Consider the following 15,034-nt stretch of genomic DNA (forward strand, 5'->3'; position numbering starts at 1 on the left):
TATTTACCAGTGTTTACTCTTTATATGATAAATAAAGACTTTGATTACAGAACAAAGAAAAACAAGTCTGTTTTTCCTAGGAAAGCACATGAACTGAAGCGTCTCTTCTCCTTCGGGACGTGCCACAGATCTGTCACTTTAATCCGTCTCGGACCGTTCAAAGACACACTCACACACTGTTAGCATGACTCCACTCATGTGAGTGTTTAGGAAGCCAGTGGGGAGATTATACAAGCCTATACACAGACACAAGACACACACACACACACAGATTTATAATCGCAATTGGAGACATGAGGGTTTACTGAAGAAGTGGTACACTATGATACCTCTGTTTAAACAGCTGACAGTTGCTAAAGTGACCCACAGGCCATCAGTGTCATCTCATTCATCTGACTCAATACTTTGATGGTTTATTTTTATTTTTATTCCATCTCAGACAGGTAGCCTGAAGGCTTATGCATGACTTACTAATGGCTTCTTTTCCTCTCATCAAACACTCCATGCAGACTAACCACAGGCGGGGAAACTCCAGCAGTTCATCTAAACAGGTTCTAGTACTAATGTGGTTCACCTTAGTTGATCTATATGCCTCTTCAAAGGAATTTCATACTTATTTTACACCCTGTTTCTTAGTATGGTGTTGGTGTGTGCTTATTAATTTGTGTGAAAATGGGATTTAAGAATGAAAGGGTCAGACTAGAGGTGAAGTTAGAGGTCATGGTGGAGATATCACACACACAGAATTCTCTCACACCTGCTCAGGTGAGCGAGTTCATTATATGTGTGTGTGTGTGAGTTCCTTGTGACCTGGTGAAATTGAAAGGTTATATCGCCTGTCAGTCGCTCCGGAATACCTTGGGTGACTCCACCCCTCTGCCACTATAGGTTTAACGGAGGAAAACAGGCGGGTCCTCCTGTGATGACAGACAGGTGAGCACACCTTTAGTTGGCAGGGTCTCGTGACCCAGTGACCTGCGACTGATGACAGGGACTAGTGCAGATTGGGGAGGAAGAGCCAACAGGTGTGACTGCCTAGTGTGTGTCGCCATGGTAATGAGCTGGCAATGTGGGTGTGTGTGTGTGTGTGTTTGATTTTGTCAGTGTGTCCTCTGATGTGAAAAGAGACCCTAGTAGTGAAACAGTGAAGGGCAGGTCTGACAATTTAGGATTCTGTCTTTATGGAGCACAGCTGTGCCAGGGAGTTACTCATTCCTGTTCCGGTTTTAAGAGTGGCACACAGTTTCTTGTTTCACCTTTTTCGCTTTTCACCTCCAAGCACATATTAAATACTTTGGTTTAAGCTAAATACTTAAGCAAACACTAACAAGCAAATAAAAACAACATGTAGCTTATCAAATCACACTGTTTGTATTCCATAACATTAAAAGAGCAGTATAAAAATATATTCAAGAGTAATGGAACAGTTATTTAGTTCCCAAGGAACTAGATTCATAGAGCCAGAGTCTCCTGAGTGCAAGAGGGAGAAGACAGGAGAGAGGGGGGGCTTTGTGTATGATGAGAGGTGTGTGTGATGTGTAGAAATGTGTGTGTGTGTGTGTGTGTGATTGTGAGCGAGCGAGCGAGCGAGAGAGAGAGAGATAGAGATAGGGTGGTGGTGTATAATGAGAGGTCTGTGTGTGTGTGTGTGTGTGTGATGTGTAGAAGGGTGTGTATGTGTGTGTGAGCGAGAGAGAGAGATAGAGAGAAGGGGTGGGTGTATGATGAGAGTTGTGTGTGATGTGTAGAAGTGTGTGTGTGTGTGTGTGTGTGAGCGAGCGAGAGAGAGAGAGAGGGGGGGGGGTGTATGATGAAAGGTGTGTGTGATGTGTAGAAGTGTGTGTATGTGTGTGTGTGTATGTGAACGAGCGAGAGAGAGAGAGAGGGGGGGGTAGTACATGATAAGAGGTGTGTGTGATGTGTAGAAGTGTGTGTGTGTGTGTGTGAGCGAGCGACTGAGAGAGAGAGAGGGGGGGGGAGTGTATGATGAGAGTTGTGTGTGAGTAATAAAGCGGCGGTATCAACTCTCAAGTCTACCTTAACACTGAGTACTTGTCAATCATATGATGCTAATTACTCGTTAATCACGGGATGCTAATTACTCTCTACTTTATGACCGAGTACTCGTCAATCACGGGATGATAGTGTAAGAAAGGAAGATGGGTCTTTTTCTAAAATATTGTTTGTTGTTAGTATTGACTACATTTCCCATACTGCTTTCTTTGTAGTTGAGTTTCCGATGTCGCTGGAGAAGTGTTTTAGTTTTAAACTTGTCTGTCTCCTGCAACCCCTAGTGTGAACTATAACGTCTGCCGTGTAGCAGGTTTGAGCAGAATGTTTGTGTTGTACTGAAATGTCCATAGTCTACCGTTGTGATGGGCCACAGGCTATAAGTGTTAGAATGACTGGGTACTGGGTACTAAGTGTTGGGTCAGAACTTTGAAAAGACTTTAAGTACCAGCTGGGAGACTGCCGTGAATGGTTGTATTGGAGTGTACGTAGAAGTGATATTGTACACAGAGCAGGCTTGCAGTGCAGTGTGTGTGGAGACAGTGCAGAGTGTGTGTTCTGTGCCATGGTTTCCACGTGTGTGTGTGGAATGCTGTCGGGCTCGTAGTGTCCCTCCTGACTGCCTGGCCTCAGTCTGTGTTGGAGTCATGCGGCCAGTTCCCTGTGTCGAACATGTGAGACACCACATAGTTCCCGTATTCTCCGTCGATCAGCTTGGCGGCGTTGTTGCGCGCGAACCAGCAGTCCACCGTCTGCTGTCCACTGTAGATGCGTCGAGACTTCTTCACCACGGGAACCGTGCGACCTTTGACCTTGAGAGCAGTGCGTGGCGGCTGCTCGGCCTGAGTGGCGCTGCCTGCTGTCGGCTGCTCGGTGGTGATGTCAGCGATGAGCTCCGTCAGTCCAACCTCCTCATTCAGGAACTGGCCTGAAGAAGAGAACGCAGGGTCAGGATACAGTATATCAGCTGAGTGTGGGTGTGTGTGTGTATGTGTGTGCGGTATTGGTTTACTGTGTGGTGTCACACACTTTTTGAGTGTCTGTGTATGCATACAAAAGCATTATGTTCACATGTGTGTGTGTGTGTGTGCATGAGATAAGAGAAAGTGAACGCAAGCACACATTAGTGCCTATGGAATTGTGTGCGCACTTGTAGTTGTGAGTGTACTTGAGTGTGTGTGTGTGTGTGTAAGCTCTTACCCAGAAGGCCATGCGTGTCCTTGCTGAGACCCTTGCTGTTGGAGATGTAGAAGCCCAGATGGTCTCTCTGATAGGGGGCGGGGTTTTTGTACTGATGCAGCAGGATGACGAATCCGATCGTTCCTCTGATGGTCACCGTGATGTTGGAGCGGGCTGCTATGGCGACAGCCAGGTCGCCTGACTCCACGGAGACGCTCTTGTCACAGGGCAGCACCATTCGGTCGCGGCCGTCCAGGATGACCTTCTTGGGGGTGACCTCGATGTAGGAGCGCCGGGGTTTGTCAGCGACGATGGTGATGGTGCTGAAGTACGTGCGCAGTTGCTTATGGCTACCAGGAGGGGGCGGCGCCCCGATCAGCTTACCGTTCACCGTCACGCCTACGGAACAGCATGGAACCACAGAGAATGGTTATGCAGTAGAATCAGAGAACCACTTCAGCAAACCACTTACAAAAACAACATGGGATCAGGATATCAAATCAACAAAATAGCAACAATTTAACCAAACAATGAAAGTTAAATGACCACACATTATCCAAACCATAAAGAATCAAAACAACCTCAAGGTATAGAAAACACAATCCATAGCCAGGTCATAAGAAATACTCAGAGTATATTTAAGTCACATCTACACATCCATAGACCCACATCACACATCTAAACCCAAACAGTTTAACCCACTGAAGCATATTCATCCAGACACAACACAAGTTACAGCCAGATAAAAATCCACTGACATTTATAGTCCTCTATTAGATTGATTATTGATATCGAATTGATTATTAGATTGCCAAAACATGTCCGGCTGAGTTCACATAATTATGAGTCAATAACTTAACTTTACAGTGGTTAGAGAGAGCTATATTTCAGTTATTCACTCCAGTTGGCTTAATGTTTCCTTATACTGACAGGACAGGCCAGTCTTAAGACTTTGTACTTCATGCTTGTGTGCACTGACCGGACTGGGAATGATCAGTGACCAGGCGGAGGACATGACCGGGCTCTCCATTAATGTTGAAACACACGGTCAGTTTGCTCAGGGGGAACTCCACCACAAAGTGAGGGTCGCCATCAGCTGCAGAGGGAAGATCACACACACACAAAAATGTTAATATTTAATATGCCCACTCTCACCCAACACACACACACACACACACACAAACATGCTTATATGCCCTCTCTCTCACACACACACACACACACACACACACACACACACACACACACACACACACACACACACACACACACACACACACACACACACACACACACAAAAACACACACAAACATATTAATATGCCCACTCTCACAACTCACAACACACACAAACATATTAATATGCCCACACTCGCAACACACAACACACACGCAAACATATTAATATGCCCACTCTCACACAAAAACTCCAATGTTTCATTAACTTGGCAATGGTAATAGGTCGTTTTCAGCCTGAATCCCTGGTGAGCCAGATTACACTGTTCTCCCCTCACAGGTCTCTCAACCCCTCAGGGTGAGACAATCTGTTCAACATTATCAGAGTGAGCAGGACGTGTGTTAAACACAAGATCAGATAAGACAGGGTGCAGATGACTACACAAGTGAGAGAGAGGGAGAGGGGGGGATAAAGAAAGAAAAAAGAAAGAAAGGGAGAGGGTATATCAAAACAGATTTGCTGTGGCAAAATAGTTTCTAAACTAAATTGTTGTTTCACACTCTATTTCTTTCCCTCTCTTACACTTTCTTCCTTCTCTCTCTCTCTCTCTCCCTCTCTCCCTCTCTCCCAGGACTACCCAGCAGGATTTCCCAAAGTGCTTTGCAGTGCCACTAAGAACCAGTGTTGGTTGCTAATTAGTGATGACAGAGAGGTTAAATTACAGAGCCACCCAACCCCAATACTGTACATTACCTCAGCTTTCATCTCTTTAGCACCTCCCCCCCCCCACACACACACACACACATACACACACACACACACACACACACACACACACACATGCACATGTACGCACACAAACACAAAGGACAGATGTTGCATGTTGTCTAAAGCAGCAACTGCCTCAAAAACTTGGGAAATTACCGGATGTTTTGGAGATGGTGACAGACTTTTTGGAGAGTCTTTTTGTAGCACCGCCTGTGAATACAGACAAAGTTAGAGGGTAAAGATTAATTAACATGGCTACACATACACACACACACACACACACACACACACACACACACACACACACACACACACACACACACACACACACACACACACAGCATCACCAATTTCCATTCCACAGTGTCACTTGGGCATGACCCAACAATGACCAAATTAAGTGCAAAACAGACGTCATTTGGGTGGAGAGCATGTGTGCGTGTGTGTGCCTGTGTGTATGTGTGTATGTGTGTTTGTGTGCGTGTATGTGTGTGCACGCGTGTGTGTGTGTGTTTATACTGTATGTGTGTGTGTATGCATATGTGTTTATGTGAGTGTGTGTGTGTGTGTGTGTGTGCATATGAGTGTGCATATGTGTGTGTTTATGTGTGTGTGTATGTGTGTGTGTGTGTGTCCTCATATGTGTGTTTATGTATGTGTGTGTGTGTGTACTTTCATCAGTGTATCCGTTTGTTTGCCAGGGACCCTGCTTGGATATATCAAGATGTGTCTGTGTTGTGTGTTTGTGTGTGTATGTATGAGTGTGAGTGTTTTTTCATCAGTGTATCAATTTGTTTTCCCACTCACCCGTTGCCTTGGCAACTTTAGAATTCTGCCCTGGCTGGTCCTTCTTCCTGGTTAGGCTCTGTGATGATGAAGGTGCCCCTCCCACCTGCTCCTCCTCCGCTGGCAGCTCATTGGCTGTTCCCGCTCCGGTCGCAGCGGCCGGTGCCTCCGTGGGCGGTGCCTCCTGGGCGAGCGTCCCATCGGCAAGCACCTGCGGCCGCTCCACTGCCATGCCGGTGAGTGGCGTGAGGAAGTTGTAGGCCAGCGAAAGGTTGGTGGCCTGCTGGGTGTGTTCGTCCCGCTCGCGGCTCGTGTGGCTGCGTAGGCGCGAACGTAGCCCGTCCTTCACGCTCATGAAGCCCCACAGGCGCTCGATGTAGCCCGTCCCACTCTCTAGCTCAGAGTCAGCGTTAGCGTTAGCATTAGCATCACCTGAGTCTGTGCCAGGCTTTTTCTCTGTGCCTGGTTTTGTATCTGTCTTTGCTCCTCTGTTCGGGTCTGCACCGCTGAGTCTGCTTGTAGTTGTGCCTGTGCCTGTGCTTGGAGCTATACCTGTACACAAGAGAAACAAAACATTTCTATATCTATATATATATTTATTAGACTCAATATAGCCTGTGCCCACATCTGTATGTGCATTTAGCTTTACTTCCGAGCCTGGCTCTGTATCTGTTTTTGTATTTGTATTTGTCCCTTATGTGTGTCTTTAACAGTGAGTTGTGGTTGTAATTGCAACTGTAATTAACACATATGCTTGACTCTATAAAGCTTGATTCTGAGCCTAGCATTCGGGCTCTTCGTCTGTTCGCATTCCATCTGTGTTCCTTTCTTTGCTTGTGTCTGTAGCCGTGAGTTGTGGTTGTAATTGCACCTGTTATTAACACATGTGCTATACCCTACACAGCCTGGATCTGAGTATATCTTTAGGGCTATGTCTGGCTCTACGTCTCTATGCATTCTTAAGAAAAATACGTACCAATAATAAAGACATGTAATAATATTTAAAATCAATTCAGGCCAATCATATTGTGTGATGTGCTGATCAATAACTTGTGTGATGTGTTTGTGACTGTACCTCTGACTGTGTCTAGGCTCATTCCCTTTGGCAGCCCAGCCGCCTTCATGCGGCGCTCTGTCTCCAGCTGCCGTTGCCGTAGCGGCACGTCCGTCTCCATGACGATGCTGCGGTCGCTGTTGCTGGCGGTAACCTGCACGTGGAGGGTTTCGGCGCTGCGGTTGGTCAGCTTGCCCGCGATGACGATCTCGGAGCCGTTGAAGTAGTTGGTGAAGAGGTGTTGGGTGACGTACTCTACAGAGTCCTCCGAGTACTCCACATGGATGTCAGACAGGAGAGGGGTTCCAATCTCATCATAGAACCTGGAGAGTGTGTGTGTGTGTGAGTGTGTGTGTTGGTGGATGTGTGTGTAAATGTATGCGAAAGAGAGACAGAGAGAGTACACAAATGTATGCATGAGTTTGTGTGTGTGTGTGTGTTTGTTTGAGAGAGAGACAGAAAGAGACGACGGTGTGCGTGTGTGCGTTTGGGACAGACAGACAGACAGACAGAGGAAAAGGAAGGGGCAGACACATTGTGAAAAAAAGAGCAAGAATGCTACAATACACACAGCTACAATAAGTCAACACTGATTCAGACATCCTGTTTGCACTACACCTGACGACAGGTGTGTGTGTGTGTGTGTGTGTGTGTGTGTGTGTGTGTGTTTGTGGGGGTCCTTGGTGCTATAAAGCCAACAGCACCATGGCCTTGCCATGCTGGAGAATCATTAAGCTGTAAGACTAAAGATTGAACCGCTTGACCGCCTGAAAGAGCTTTAGAAACAGTCTGGGCCATTCAGACAGAGAGGGTCGAGACCTCTCCCATAGCACTGGCCACTGGAACCACCCGCAGTGTCCTTCAACATCTTTATGACTGTTTCCCAGGTCACCACATACACAGGTTAACACACACACTCCCATAATTGCACAATGCACATAGTACACACACACACTTATAAAAAGACAAGAGAACACCCCTTCCCCCAAACTCAAACACACATTTACATGAAGTCATGCAAACAGAAACACTCACTGAGGCACAGGAAGAGCAATATCCAAGACCCCACACAGACACATCCTCTATGCATGAAAACAAGCACACATACACACACACAGACACACACAGACATACACCTACAGGCTACCCTTACGCAAACACACAAACACAGACCTACAGGCTACACTTACACAAACACGCACACACATATAGAAGAAAAACATGCACTCTCAAGTACTTTTGTCCTATCCTGTTTTAAATTAGCTATTGATATCTTACGCAAGAATACATTGACCTCTCAGCTGCTCAATAAGTTGGTTTGTGTTGAATGAAACAATGTAAATTATTCAAGAAACAGTTTTAAGTATCAATTTAAAGTTTAAATCAACCAATTAATAATAATAATACCAAATGGATTATGTTTAAAAAGGTTAAAGAGTTTTTAAGCGCTTCATGAATGTACCAAGGTGTCGCTGGAGAGGACAGCTCTAGGTAGGTCATCCCATCACCAAGGTATGAAAAAAGAGTCTCGACTGCGATCTCTTGCTGCTGAGTGATGGCAGAGACAACAAACGCTCACCGAAGGAGTGAAGTGGTGGAGAGAGGGAATAGAGCTGAATCACAGCGTTTAAATAGACTGGTGCCGATCCAGTGGCTGTCCTGTAGGCCTAGCAGGAGAGAGGGATTTAGATATGATCCTAGCAGCTCCAGGGAGCCAGTGAAGGGAATTACATGTTTCCTCCTGGCAGATCAAAGACATTCTGAATCATCTGCTACGGTGTCACTACACATGCAGGCATGCCCGTTACAATGGCACTGCAATAGTCTAGTTTAGAAATAACCAAGGCCTGCACAAGAGCATAATTATTGTGTGAGATAGGGTCTGATTTTTTAAATGCTATAATGTGTGAAATGATGAGACCTCAAGCCAGAAGCTTCTTAGAGAAATTAAGCTGGTCATCAATTATAATAGTTTTGTGTAGCTTTATTTAATTAATAATAATTTATTTCATTAAAGATGAACCCAGCTGGATGTTAAGATTTTGTGGGATAGCCGGACTGGCTGAGGATACCAGGAGCTCAGTTTTCAAAAGATTAAGCTGAAAGTGAATGATCCCTGATCCAAACTGATATATCACTGAGGCATGCAGAAATCTGAGCCAATACTGTATAGTCATCCAGAGGTAAGAACAAGTACGGTTGAGTATCATCTGCATGACAGTGATGAGAGAACCCATGAGAAGGGATGACTCAATTCAATTTCAATTCAATTTTCTTTATATAGTGCCAAAACAATAAAATTGTCTGAAGGCGCTTTAAAGAGCCCAGGGTCTGAACCCCCCGCTCAGCAAAGGAAATGGTGTTAATAGAAAAATAGGAGGGGTTGAAGTACCGATCCCTGAGGTACACCAGTGGTGAGGTGGTGTGGTATTCTGCCCTACAAAGGCAAAGAGCAGTATGTGCATTTTTTCCAAAAACATTTTTTTGCAGAAATTGAAAGTGCAGGGTCAGCTCTTCAATCTGTGAAAATTTTATGTTGATCAATAAACTGTTTCATGTAAATATTTGCAATTTAAATTTGCAGTGTGCAGTGTTTATAGAAAAGTAGAGTAAAACCAAGCCAAGTGCAGTACATGTCTTTACTGCAGTTTGCATTGATTCTACATGCAATACCTTAATGTATGCGTGTGTAATTTTAAGCAGTAATACAAAGGCAAAACGCAGTATAGCCTATAAAATTACCAGATTTTGCAAAAATGTAAAAAAAAAATTAAAGGGTGGTGTTCACCTCACTTTAATCTATCTAATTATACATTTTGTTGTTAAATATAATTTAAAACTTTTACTTGGTGTAAAAAAAAACACAAAAAGCTGTTTTTCTCAGTTTGGGGTTTTTGCACTTACTGCTCTTTGGCTTTGTAGGGCAGAATTGACACCTATCCCTGCCAAGACACACTGAAAGAATTTCCACTGGAACCAAAATTGCTTTCCCAAAAATCAGACAGCATAGAGAGGAGAATGTCATGGTTCACTGTGTCATAGGCTGCCGTCAAGTCTAGTAAACAATGCTTCAGTCACAGATTAAAGAGCAGTTTCAGTAGAATGAAAAGCAGACTGCTTAGGGACTAGCAAAGTATTCTGAGACAGGATATTAGAAACGTGCTTGAAGACAACCTTTTCAGGAGTTGACAAAGAGGGATAAAGGAAGACAGGTCCATACTATAAGCAAATTAATGGAAGTTAAAGCAGTTAAAGGGAACTTTCTTAAGCAAAGGAGTAACCCAGGCCTGTTTAAATGCTGTAGGAAGAGTGAAGCATTGACGTTATCCAGACAAGAGCTTAGTGTAATATTTAATCACGATGACTGTACTGGTATCCCGGTTTGGCCTGCAGGGATTTTACGTGGGTAGCAGTAGGTGTGTGTAATGACGAGGCAGGTGTGTGTTTGAGCACAGGTGTGTGTTAATCCGACGTTTCACATGTAGCTGTCAGCAACTGTGAATTTAGCCCTACCTCACTGCGATGAGAGATGGAGCACAGAAGCAGACAGGAAGGTTATTACAGAGAACATACACACACTCTCACACATACATACACACACTCTTTCTCTCTCTCTCTCCCTCTCTCTCTCTCTCACACACACACACTCTCTCTCACACACACACACACACACACACACACACAAACACACACACATACACACACACATACACACACTCTTTTTCTCTCTCTCTCCCTCTCTCTGTCTCTCTCCCTCACACACACACACACACACACACACACAGACACACACACACACACACACACAGGAAGATTGGAGAGAGAGAGGTGGAGAGAGAGGAGAAAGAGATTAGTGACAAAAATCTAAAAGACAAAAAATATTTTTAAGAGAACACAAACAGACAGTAGGGGGGATTGCAGAGGGGGAGAGAGAAGGTCCCAAATGGAGTTATCATGCATGTAGTGTACATGACTAGTGTGATTTCTATATGTATTTTTTACAGATTCGCTCCATATGAGGGAAGAGGGAAAGAAGAGAGACAAAGGGAGAACTAAAAAAGAAGAGAAAAAATGTTGTTGGATGGAATGTTGGGGAGGCAGAGTCACATACAGGTGTATACGGAAGACAAATACAGACAGAGATTAAAGATCATAAAACGGGTAAAGTAGAAAAGGTGTTGCAAAGAAAGATTGAGACAGGAAAAACAATTGTGACTGAAAGAAAAGAGAGACAGAGAGGGATAAAGAGAAGGAGAAAAAGAGGGAGGAAAAAATAGAGAAAGTGAGAAAGAGAGACAGAGAAGGAGAACACGAGAGAGGGATAGGGAGAAATAGAAACAGAGAGAGAGACTGTTCTAGAAGCACAAAGACATATTCAGTGACTTTTAAGGCTTGGGTGTGTGTGTTTAGGGGTTATATTTGCCCTGCGATTATGAGAGAAGGGGGGCTCCATCCCTCCTTAATCACATATGTTGATGTGTTCACAAAAAGGACAAGCCATCCCATTCCTGTGAGTATTAGTCACTTCTCCATCAGGAGGGGACTGCCCTGACCTGCCACTGCCTGTCCTGTGTGTCTGTCTCAGTGTCTCTGGCTCAGTGGTGTCTGTCTCAGTGGTCTCTGTCCTGTGTCTCTGTCCTGTGTCTCTGTCTCAGTGGTCTCTGTCCTGTGTCTCTGTCTCATTGGTCTCTGTCTCAGTGGTCTCTGTTTCAGTGTCTCTGTCCTGTGTCTCTGTCTCAGTGGTCTGTCTCAGTGTTCTGTCTCAGTGGTCTCTGTCCTGTGTCTCTGTCTCAGTGTCTCTGTCTCTGGGACTCTGTCCTGTGTCTCTGTCTCAGTGTTCTGTCTCAGTGTTCTGTCTCAGTGGTCTCTGTCCTGTGTGTCTGTCTCATTGGTCTCTGTCTCAGTGGTCTGTCTCAGTGTTCTGTCTCAGTGGTCTCTGTCTCAGTGGTCTCTGTCCTGTGTCTCTGTCTCAGTGGTCTGTCTCAGTGGTCTCTGTCCTGTGTCTCTGTCTCAGTGGTCTCTGTCTCAGTGGTCTGTCTCAGTGGTCTCTGTCTCAGTAGTCTCTGTTTCAGTGTCTCTGTCTCATTGTCTCTGTCTCAGTGTCTCTGTCTCTGTGTCTCTGTCTCAGTGGTCTCTGTCTCAGTGGTCTCTGTCCTGTGTCTCTGTCCTGTGTCTCTGTCTCAGTGGTCTCTGTCCTGTGTCTCTGTCTCAGTGTCTCTGTCTCAGTGGTCTCTGTCCTGTGTCTCTGTCTCAGTGGTCTCTGTCCTGTGTCTCTGTCTCTGTGTCTCTGTCTCTGTGTCTCTATCTCAGTGGTCTCTGTCTCAGTGGTCTCTGTCCAGTGTCTCTGTCTCAGTGTCTCTGTCTCAGTGGTCTCTGTCCTGTGTCTCTGTCTCTTTGTCTCTGTCTCTGTGTCTCTGTCTCAGTGGTCTCTGTCTCAGTGGTCTCTGTCCTGTGTCTCTGTCTCAGTGTCTCTGTCTCAGTGGTCTCTGTCCTGTGTCTCTGTCTCAGTGGTCTCTGTCCTGTGTCTCTGTCTCTGTGTCTCTGTCTCAGTGTCTCTGTCTCAGTGGTCTCTGTCCTGTGTCTCTGTCTCAGTGGTCTCTGTCCTGTGTCTCTGTCTCTGTGTCTCTGTCTCAGTGGTCTCTGTCTCAGTGGTCTCTGTCTCAGTGGTCTCTGTCCTGTGTCTCTGTCTCAGTGTTCTGTCTCAGTGGTCTCTGTCTCAGTATCTCTGTCTCAGTGTCTCTGAATCAGTGGTGTCTGTGACTCCTAAAACTGTTACATCACAGCTTCACATTTTTCACAGCTTCAACTACCTCTAATTGCCTATTTACATCCATTGACCCACACATCCTTTTAGTGATATTTATTTCATGAAACAATAAATAATATATGTACCCTAGAACCAAGCCTGCCTGTCTGCCCCTAACTCTGTCTCTATCCAGTCCAGATGTGGGCCACATGTTATCTGCTATCTGCATCAGCTTCTTCTCTCATAGTCCCCTCTCTGCCTCCCCTACTTATCACTGTGTCTCCTGAAACCCTTAAACAGCTTCACATGTGTCTTTAAACTACCTCTAATAGTCTACATCAGAAACACTATAAGGAAGGAGACAAATGACTGGCGGGAAAATGAATGGAGGAGTTTGGAACGCTAAACATGACGGATTTGTAACTGGAAGTCCTGCACTGTATTGCAAAGAGCCAATCACATTTCCGAGGCGTTTCCCTGATCATTCTGTTTGTCCACAGTTACCATAGCAATAGCTGCACCGCGAACTTTGGCCGCAGTGAGCAAGTCAACACGAAACATCTTTAGCCTTATTAAAGCAGATGGGGGGAAATGTGCATGTCGTTCATGTTAGATTTAAACAAGGATTCATGTGATGTGTCAGTTTGGAGTTACGGATCTCTATCCAATCATTTAGATTGAAGCCTGATCTGGTTTGCTTGAAACAGCCACCTTCCCCTTCGGCCTAGATCTGCCTTGCCTGAAAAAGCTGCCCGTGGGGCGTTACCAAGATGGCTGCCAAGTAGTGAGACCTGCCTATAAGGAATTTGTCTATGTCATCTATTAATCAGTCCCATCTAATCGAGTCCAGATCAGCACCAGACCTTTATCGAGAGGTATCCTTTATCTGCTATCGGCGTGTGTCCCAGCCCTCACTCTGCTCCCTCTCTCCTGCTAGGCCTCCAGCCCAGGATATGAAGTACTCCTATGAAGTATTACATTCAATAATTACTAAATAATTACCCCCCTCCACCCAAAGTGTAACCTCAATGGCCTTCACTGACTCAGAGTCCACCATGACCAGCGGAGTTTGGCCCAGTTCTGGCCCCGATCCGGCACATGTCTGGTACAGACACAGCCCCAACCAACTGCAGCCGGTGTGAACTAACTCTAACAAATTATGTTCAATTTTCATTGGTTTAAATATTCCCTGTTCCCATGGTGACTATCAGTGACGCCTCCCAAGAGCAAGAGATGACTATATAATGTTAAATCATCATAAGTGTTCCCATGTTCCACATTTGGCCCAGATCCACTCCACAGTCAGCAGCTATCTGCTTCAAGGTCAAGTACTCTAACCTCTCCTCTTGACCCTTCTCCCCATGACCCAGGTGACCTCCTAATGACCTCCCTGTGACCCCGTGACCTCCCCATATGGTGACCCTTGTGTGTTGTCAGTAGTCCCCTTCAGAGTTCTCCTTCATGACCCCCGCCCCCGGCCCATCTCCTGTGATACCTGTCACCCATCTATGACCTCCCCATGACCCCCACATGACCCCCGGTGATCCCTCCCCCGGCCCATCTCCTGTGATACCTGTTACCCATCTATGACCTACCCATGACCCCCACATGACCTCCCCATGACCCCCACATGACCCCGCGGTGCCCCTTGCTGACCCCTTGAGGAGCGTGCGAGCGTCGGCCGCCTCGGGGATCCTCCTCATGGTGCCACAGTTTTCCAGCGCCATGCGGTCGAGCAGCCGGTAGTCCACGTCGTCGCCCATACCGATGGTGAAGACACAGAAGCGCTCGGCCACCGCCCGCTGCGCATTACCCAGGATGCTCACTGTCTGCAGCTCGCCCACCGTCGGGCGCCCGTCCGTCAGGAAGATGATCAGAGACACCGAGTTGTGATTGGCCTCTGTAGCCTCTGGGCTGGACAGGAAGTCACTGAGCAGGGAGGAGCCTGTTTGGATGGCACTGTTGATGTCAGTTCCTGCGACGAGAGTGATGGAAGGAAGGAAGACAACTCTTAACTCAGGTGAAAGGTTGTGGATATTTGAGCCAGCCAATCAAATTACACCCAACCCTTCAGTGCTCCTGAAGTAATGTCCTGATTGGTTGGAATTGTTAATGGCTCAATTTTTTGGGTAAACACACTGAACAGACAGCTAGAGGACCGTGAGGACCAATTCACTACATTTTACAAAAAGTGTTTTAAATTAGAGCCGCAGACTTGGAATGAACAGTCAATTATCAGTCATTAAACACTTAAATCAACTGCTATTAAATACTCGTTTAACAAAATATGAAATACTCAGTTGGCCGTTCCCTC

The 15,034-nt window shown here is 45.8% G+C and overlaps 1 protein-coding gene across 2 annotated transcripts in view; it reads right to left on the bottom strand.

The window, feature by feature from the left end:
* Nucleotides 1-481: 481 nt before the first annotated feature.
* Nucleotides 482-15,034, bottom strand: part of itih5 (inter-alpha-trypsin inhibitor heavy chain 5) — a 25,197-nt gene continuing 10,644 nt past the window's right edge. For both annotated transcript variants that reach the window (XM_080851782.1, XM_080851781.1), the window contains exons 9-15: nucleotides 14,377-14,695; nucleotides 6,996-7,297; nucleotides 5,942-6,472; nucleotides 5,291-5,344; nucleotides 4,169-4,285; nucleotides 3,211-3,588; nucleotides 482-2,938 (exon numbers count right to left, since the gene is read on the bottom strand). In XM_080851782.1, the coding sequence (XP_080707908.1) occupies nucleotides 2,640-2,938; nucleotides 3,211-3,588; nucleotides 4,169-4,285; nucleotides 5,291-5,344; nucleotides 5,942-6,472; nucleotides 6,996-7,297; nucleotides 14,377-14,695 (2,000 nt within the window). In that variant the 3' untranslated portion in view covers nucleotides 482-2,639. The remainder of the gene's footprint in view (nucleotides 2,939-3,210; nucleotides 3,589-4,168; nucleotides 4,286-5,290; nucleotides 5,345-5,941; nucleotides 6,473-6,995; nucleotides 7,298-14,376; nucleotides 14,696-15,034) is intronic.

Source organism: Sprattus sprattus (genome assembly GCF_963457725.1).
Source record: "Sprattus sprattus genome assembly, chromosome: 14".
Classification (NCBI taxonomy): Eukaryota; Metazoa; Chordata; class Actinopteri; order Clupeiformes; family Clupeidae; genus Sprattus; species Sprattus sprattus.